We start from the raw sequence: 8,580 nt of genomic DNA on the forward strand, positions 1-8,580 counted from the left end.
TGCACTGGACTACAGCAAAAGATAAAACAAAAGTGCACTTCTACAGAGCTGCAAACACCATTTACTTTGTTGTACTATTCAGTGCTCACAGCACCAATTTTGCAAACAAAATGCATCCGCCAGTACAGGTTTATAACCCCTGTGCATCTGTTAGACACCACGCATTTTCCCACCTTCAGCAACCCAGCTGTAAACAAGGCAAATTTTAAATACAAAAACAAATTTAAAGAAATCAAAGGAAACATACAGGAAGGCTTTACTGTAAAACTAGGTGTTTGCCCAGTTTAGTCTTTATGCTACCTCCTGTCCAGTCTCTTAGCAACTTAACACATCCTTCAAGTCATGTAAATGAATTTACAGTCTTCTTCTCTCTTAATACCCATTATTGAAGTCAGGGCCATCCTCTACAAAAATGTTTATTACGCAAGATTTCTAAAATATAGATATTTCTGACAACACAAATATATTGTATACACAAACATGCCACAGTATCAGCCAAAGCTATCAGCCAAAGCTATTTTTAAAGTAGTGTGGAAAGAAAAAAAGTTGTCAACCCCCCCCCCCCCCATACCTCAATTAGCAGGAAAGCAACACAACAAAATCAGTGATTAAAATCCTGGTGCATGCTGGGAGGTCACAGCTATACAGCATTCCTCTGCTAGTTATGCAACACAATCTGGTCAAGCAATTTAGAATCACAATTAAAAAAACGCGACTGAAGATTCTGTTTCTACTAACTTGCGAACCTGATTACTCCACTCTCTGCAACCTTGTTTTAAACCATCAAGTGGTGAACATGTTCTAAAATTACTTAATTCTCTTCCTACAAAAGGATTGTGAATGACACTCTCCCACAGCAGCTTTGCTAGCCCATACAAACTTCACAGTTATAGGGATGGTCTGCCACCTTACTTGGCAGTGGCACTGCCTCAACCCCCTCCTAAAATTTAGGGCTACTACAGTGATCCCAAATCTTGCTCAGCTACTGGACAAGACATGCAGTTCTTTAGTGACAGTAAAGCTGGTGTTACGGGAGATTAGCCTTAGTCAGATCCATTACTTGAAACACCCACAGGATACTAGACAAAAAAAAAAAAGATGTACACGCAATAATTTAAAGCCATTGAACTTCCTTCTTTTACTGTTAGCACCAAGGCTAATAGAAGACAAACACACAATTTATAAAAAATATATCAAAAATAAAATCAAAACTAAGCCTTTCAGTACTTCAGGAGCACATTATTGAAATAAAAATCAGTTTATGCAACATTTGTTGAAATGAAGCAGAAATGCAGCTGACACACCTAAACAGTATAGATAAAAAACCTTTGGTTGCAGCTCAGCTGACTCACCAATGTCTTCTCTCTAAAGGTTCCACAGGGCATGATGAATGTGTCCTAGAATTCTCTATGCAAACTACCCCATGTCAGTCAGACTAAAATAGGAATGTATGTGATAACACAGCATTGTGTTATTCTTTCCTAAAAAGTATTGCAACCCCGTTTTGATGAGGTAGGAAGTATACTACCTACAAAATGGCAATTTATGAATTCTAGGTTGAACCACAACACTGAAGTCACATTGGAAGCTGAGAAGGGACCATAAAGAACTAGAATTTAAGAGATTTACTGTCTCATAGCATACCTCCAAGCTCAGGAAATCTGGACAAAGCCTAAAATAATGGGGTGACAAAGGCCCCAAAATAGGGACAGATTTAAATATTACTCTTAATAAACTACAATAGGATTTCTGTTGGTATATGAAGTCTGAAACGCAAATGTATACTTAGTGACTTCATCAGAGATTTGCCAGAAAACCACAAATTTTATGAAGACCAGGCCAAAAATACAAGGCAAAAATCTGAATATTCTGCAAAAGCCTGGACAATTGACAAGCATGTTTTAGGCAGGGTCTAATGCTAAAAAGTGCAGAAATTTCACCATTTCCATTTTAGGATCATGCAAGTAGACTCCTACAGACTTCACATCACAGGCTACCTATAACAAGCCTTGGCCAATCAGGAACTACAAATGGCAAATTTTCTGGGATGAAAAAGGAAAAGCACAAGGAACACAGTCTTCCATGGAAACCAAACTCACATTGTTGCCTACGATCACATATTTTCCCTGTTAATATAGGAAAACTGCTAGATTTTAGCAGCACACTCACTACAGTAATACACAAGACCACGTTAATTTTTCAGTCATATCATAAACAGCTTGTACTACACACACTTGGGGTTACTGACCATCATAACAAGTACCAAGACTCAGAAAACACGAGACTGAAGGATTATGATAGTCAGAGGTCTTTACACACCAGTGTTACATCTTCATGTGCATTATTCTGTCCCATGTGTACACATGCTTCAGTTTCAACTTGTGGTGGAGATTAACTCCCATCTGCATTTGAGAAACTGCTTTCTGTATAAATAGCAGCCAGCATTACGTTAAAACATCTCCACATATCTAATGTATGATAGAAATGAAGGAAGTAAAACAGTTCTACACATGAGATTTTACTTTAATGTGGGCTATTCTACCTCACCCCAACCTTCTCTTTAGATTGGGGTACATAAATGTCTTTGCATTCTTTACTTCTTATGAAAAGAGGATGCCTGTTCTGAGGTTTATAATACATATTTTACACAGCTGCACTAAACTTATGTCAGTAGACTACCAGATTTGGTTTTTTTTTTTTTTTTTTTTGCTAAAACAAAGTATACACACAGACACCACTTAAAATTTTAAATTCTGCATCTCTTTTTCAATGTACTTTCTGGAACAACAAGAAGTCCAAGGAAAAAGAATTAAAGTAACCACTCGAACACTAAGAGTTTCACATGGCCCCAAAGCCAACCACGAGTGTACTTCAGTCGTGGTCCCAGCAGGGGGTGCCACATATGACAGAAGAGAAGGGCACTTCAGGGCACAGAAGCAATACTGAACTCAAAACTCTGCAAACCTGTCTTGGATCAAAGCATTTTTGTGATGCCACACATGTACGTACAAAAAGAAAAAGTATTTGGGTACAAAGTAGTGTGCATAGTGTATGTAGATAACACCAAAAGGAAATGAAGATATGCCACAGTAAAGATCAGCATTTACAAGATGTACACATACACACACACACACACCACACTTTTGAATCGAGTCACGTTATCACAACTTAATTTATTAAGCTTTCCGAGGCTCAAGACTCTTATCCTGATTTTTTTTTTGTACAAAACTAACAATTTTCACCGAAGTGAAGCATTTAAAAAGATTTTAAAAGAAAAATCCAATACTCCAATGTGCACAATTATCAAAGACAAGCTAAAATAAACTGCATCATCTGCCAAGAACAAGCATCTGGCAGCAACTCAAGCAAATACCACACATTTGTATACCACTCTTTTTTAAGCCTTCAATGGCATACGTGAAACCATTTTTCCCTTTTAACAAAGTGGAGTCTCAATTTCTACAGCAAGTACTGCCTGGGCTGGGCAAACTGCCCCAAGATCTAGCTAAATCTGTACTATAAGCTTTCTCCTCTTGGCCTGCACCAAACAGCAAATGACTACTAACGCAGCTGTGGTCAGCACAGCACACAATACACAGACATTACACAACTTCACTAATCTTTCGTACAATTTAATGCAGCTGCTGGGACTGCAGCAAACAACACACACATATCGCATAACTTGACCAATATTTTGTCCAACTTGAAAAAACACAGTTTACAAAGTTACTGGGACTCTCCAGCGTGAAAGAGAAAAGAAGCCATCCATATACAGGAAACCTGTTACCATGGTCTAACACTCTAGCTACATGGGAAACACAGCAATCTGACTTCCAAAGTCCAGAACTTAATCTCAAAGAAAACAAGGAAACATAATCACTCAGCTGCAGGAAAACTGCCAAACCATTATGGCAACTGTAAATATGCTACACATTACTGAAGAATGTTAACATCTTAAAACTGCCTTTGGCAGGATAAAGGTGCACATTAATGTAAATAAACTGTTCGCAAAAGAGTGAACTTTGTTTTTGTGGGAACATTCACAAGGTTTACTAATTATAGAATAATAATAAAAGCCCCAATCCTCTCTGACACTAAGGGCCACATGGCAATCTGCCACACCTCTTTGCACAGAGTCATGGTGCTTCAAGTGCATAAATGTATGCATGAACTTGAGAGATTATTATACAGCACAGCTGAGATATATAAACAAAGAAAGAAAATATGACCTAGCTTAGTGGTGGTGGTGGTGGTGGTGCTGCGGTAGTGCTGTCGCCTGACAGTAAGATGTTGTCCCGTTTGATTCTCAGCTACAGCGTCTTCTGTCTGAAGACATGCATGAATGGGCGTACCTTCGTTGAAGGCTGTGCGTCAGGGCTGGCAACTCGGCACATAAAAATCTACTGCCAATCATTAGCAGACCGGAGTTCCGCTGTGGCGACCCCTAACCGGGAAAAGCCGAAAGACACAACAACTTAGTCAGTGGCAAGTGAAGCCAAGAAGTGCCTTTAATTAAAGTCTCTAAGGACTGTAAAAAATGGTTTGCTGGCTGCACTAATATCACCTCCTACCTACCTTTGGCAGTTCTGTAGTAACTAGTTTACAAGCATCTACCACCACACACTACTATGAAATTCCCACACTGATAAAGTGGGGAAATTAACTATGCAGACCAGAGCCTTTAAAAGGTGGCACACACTAAACTGAGGGTTAAAAAATAGTTTTGCCACTTTCTAGCACTAGACAAAACCTAAACTGTACAATTGTGCCTGAACCTTCATACAAAAAAATACTAAATTAAAAAAAAAGCTTAAGCAATCACAACAAGAGAATGAGGTGTCTTTTTAAGGCATGGTCTGCAACAGAAATACCAAACTGATTTGTCAGGGCAACTCACTTCTGACCCTAAATGCTCACTCTTTCAAAACCTCACTCAGCACTTCACTGCAAACTGCTAATGCACACAGGACCAAAACTGCAGTACATAACTTTGAAAATTAAAATTCATTAACATACCGGTGGTAAGGAACAATATCAAGGGAAAGAAATCAAACAAGAAGTCAAAACTGCCCAGAAAATTCAAACTCATTTTATCCATACGGTCCCAAAAACCCTGTAACTTAAGAGAACTCTAAATATAGAATGGTTAGTGCCCGACTGATTACAAATGGGGCCAAGGTAAATAATGAAGCAAAATCTACAGAATCTAATCCTATGCAGACATTCCATTAGCCTGCAGCAGCCTGTACTGGTTGCAATTAAAAACAGAAAGATGTGGGCATATCAACAAAACGGTAAGATGTGTGTGGGATCTCCACAAAAAGTAAACTGCACACTAAACAAAACACAGACACACATGGATAAAACTTTGAAACGCACACAGAGATTAGGGAGGGGGTAACATTAGTGATAAAAATACATCGGCTGGCTTAGCACTGTACAAGACACCCTAACATCACTATTCCAGGGAATGCAGACCACCACTGAAGATGCAACGTAAATCAATGGGGATTTCAGTTGCATAAACTTATAAGGCCCTATAAGGATGGGGTAAGTAACAGGAATCATCAACCAGGCCCCGTAATTAATCAGCACTTCTCTACAAGCACGTCAGAAGAAAGTTTGGGTATTAAAAAAAAAAAAAAAAGTATACAGGACCCCCCCCCCCAAAAAAAAAAAACTCACCGGCCAAGTAAAACTGAATGGGAATACAATCCGTGCTTTGTCGTTATTCCTTTGCTTGAAATTAAAACTATTGCCACCGATGACATCGGTACTCCTGGAGCCGAAGCTGCAGGGTCCTGCCACAGATACCCGAGACTGGTACTCCTTGAGACAGACTTTAAAGTAAGTGTCGCAGGGGTCCCGCTCGCACCTGCGGTCCTCGCCTGTGTTCCGAGAGCCATCGCAGCAGTTCCCGTTCTGTAGCTCGCCGTTCACGTTCTGCATCAGTATGATCTCCAGCTCAAACTGCCCAGCCGCTAAGGATACCTGTGTTCAAAAGGTAAAGAGAAAGAGAAAACATTACAACAACGCCAATGCACCTGATTCACTGCATAATTTAGAAAGCAACGCATCCTTAAAATAAGGGGGGGGGGGTGCTGGTAACGCATGATTAAAATAAAGGGGTACTGGCACTCTCCAAATACGTTCCCCTCTTAAAAATGACCATATGAAAATGCAGGACTGCTGCTTAGTATACATAACACCCCAACAAAGTATGCTGCAAGCTAAATTGATCGAAATAGGATTGGACTAAAGCTGAAGCTCAAGAAAGCAGTGCCATAAAAGTGATTCACTCAGTAAGCATGTAAACGGGCTAAAAACAGCAGAAACATTAACGCAGCCATCTTCAACCTCAAAATATGACCCATCAACTTTGCACTAACTTCCAGCCGAAGTCACCAGCATGCGTTAACTGTCAAATCCCAATATGCAAGCATGCATCTAGGAAAGTGCAAAAAAAACCCCAATGGCAGGCACACATACCTGCGTCCGCAAACACACTAATGAAAGGATGACTCTGTAGGAAAAAGTAGCCCAGCACGCACTTCTTTGTAAAACCATGCCTTCTATCTAATTTCCCGTGTTGCTGGGTCACTGTTCAGTTGCAAACTCGAAGCTGGGGCCGCCTCACTTGGATCTAATATACTCCGTCGATTTGTGCATGCACGAGTGAAAAAGAACACACACACTTTTTCAAAGGCTTTTCACTGCAGCGCCGAATCCAAATGCAAAACAGCCGGTTGCCCTCCTCCTATTATATTCTTCTGGGTTCTTTTTTATTATTGTTATTATCCTTTTATATTTTTCAAATCAGCTGCGACCGCTCGATCAAGGCGCACAATAGTAACCCCCCTTCTGCATACAAGCAAAAGAAAAACCTCTCTGCAAGATACTGATTGCTTCATCTGGGGCTCGGCAACCAGAGGGCTGCAACAGGACTAAGGCGCATGCGTAGCTTTAATATTCAGGAGCGGGGCTGGCTCTGGGTGGGGGGTAGGTCGCACCCAGTCTGCATTCAGTCTGTTGGCGAGACGTCGAAGGCGTTAGAGGTTTTTGCTATCCTTACGTTTTTTTTAATTTGTGAAAGTGCAAAGCCTTCTTAGTAGCTACCTCGATAAATGCACCGAATGCTAGTAGTACACCAATTCAACAAGCACAAGTTAGCTCCCCGAATTACTGTGCATATCCCCACTGCAATAAACCATTCCGGAGTCTGTAAGGGCGGTTGTCGCCCCCGCCCTTGAGAATCCAATATGCTTTTAGCAGAGACATTACAGTTATTATTTTCCAGCAGCAACCACAATATTGCAAAATAAGTGACGTGAGATGTGGCCTCTCTTAAACTTTAGAAACATTCCAAGAGGGAGATGTCTGTAAAGTTGGCGGATGTGCCAGCATTGTTCCCTTGTGCTTGATGACATGCTGACAGGAAAGTCGCGATTTATTTTATCTTAGGCGCTTTTCTATGAGAGCTAAAGAAAATAGGAACTTGGCTGTCAAGTGAGTTCTTTCTCTGAAATGCAAACTAGTGCATGCTATGTCTAACTAAGAAAGTTCACTACATTCGGACGGATTGTTACCACTACACCCAGTTCAGTGAAAGTAGCATTTCTTTTAGCCTTTGACAGAGAAATTCCTGGGGTTATAGCAAGTAAAAGTATTTAACAGGAAATAAGACTGGTTATAAAATGAGACTTTGCAACATTATTCAGCCAAGGAAGGTATTGCATTGGGTGGATCCAAGTGCCGAGCTTAAAATGTGCAAGGTAAAGCTGAGCAGGTGGTGATCACTATGTGCTAACAATTAGCACATTAACTCTTGTTAAAATGGATGCACCAAGAATACACTGCTTACACCATCATGTAGTAGTAAACTTCTTATATTCCGAAGTCACTTTTTATTATTAACATTTATTGCATCTTAAGTAGCATGCTCCTGATTTTTAAAGGTGTGTGTTTGTATACCAGGTGCTGAAGAACAAAGGAACAGGGCGCATTATGAACGTCAGGTTGTTTGGTAAATAAACCCTTTCGCTTAAATGCATTTTGTCAAGTGTTCGGTTTTCTTCAGTAATGTTCTTGATTATCAGAAGCAATTCTGTTAACAGCAGAAGTGTACTTGAAATACAACGGTTGTTTGCTGTTACATATTATAACACTAACTGTTTTGCTATAGTAAATGGTACCGGTTTTTAAAAGGTATTTTTTGTAGATGGGTTATGATAGAAAGCATCACATTTCGTTGTAATATGCAGTGTGAAAATCCTCATCAGCTTGGTTTAGGTTGCTTTTTTGTAACTGAACTGTAGGTGTCCTCTTTGTCCACAAGACTTGTGACGAGGCAAAAATGATGTTCCACTATACTCTTCGAGTCCTCGCTACTTGGATAGCACTGATGCTGTAGCACCTCGCTGAGCAATGGGGTTAATAATAGCTTTGGGGCTTAATAATAGCTTTGGCTATCAGGATCTCCCCACTGGTAATTCAACGGAATCGGCAGCACTGCTGATCTATACAGCTAAGTCCAGTGTTTAAATAAACCCAACATAACCGCCCTTCTTCCTAGGTTATATA

General features: G+C 40.2%; 1 protein-coding gene across 1 annotated transcript in view; it reads right to left on the reverse strand.

The window, feature by feature from the left end:
• The window catches only part of JAG1 (jagged canonical Notch ligand 1), an 80,941-nt gene extending 74,030 nt beyond the window's left edge, over window positions 1–6,911 (reverse strand). Inside the window, exons 1-2 of the mRNA XM_044056800.1 lie at window positions 6,490–6,911; window positions 5,686–5,991 (exon numbers count right to left, since the gene is read on the reverse strand). Coding sequence (XP_043912735.1) covers window positions 5,686–5,991; window positions 6,490–6,567 — 384 coding nt within the window. The 5' untranslated portion in view covers window positions 6,568–6,911. The remainder of the gene's footprint in view (window positions 1–5,685; window positions 5,992–6,489) is intronic.
• Window positions 6,912–8,580: the final 1,669 nt, after the last annotated feature.

This window comes from Protopterus annectens, chromosome 1.part2 (assembly GCF_019279795.1).
Source record: "Protopterus annectens isolate FY-2018-M chromosome 1.part2, PAN1.0, whole genome shotgun sequence".
NCBI lineage: Eukaryota > Metazoa > Chordata > Ceratodontiformes > Protopteridae > Protopterus > Protopterus annectens.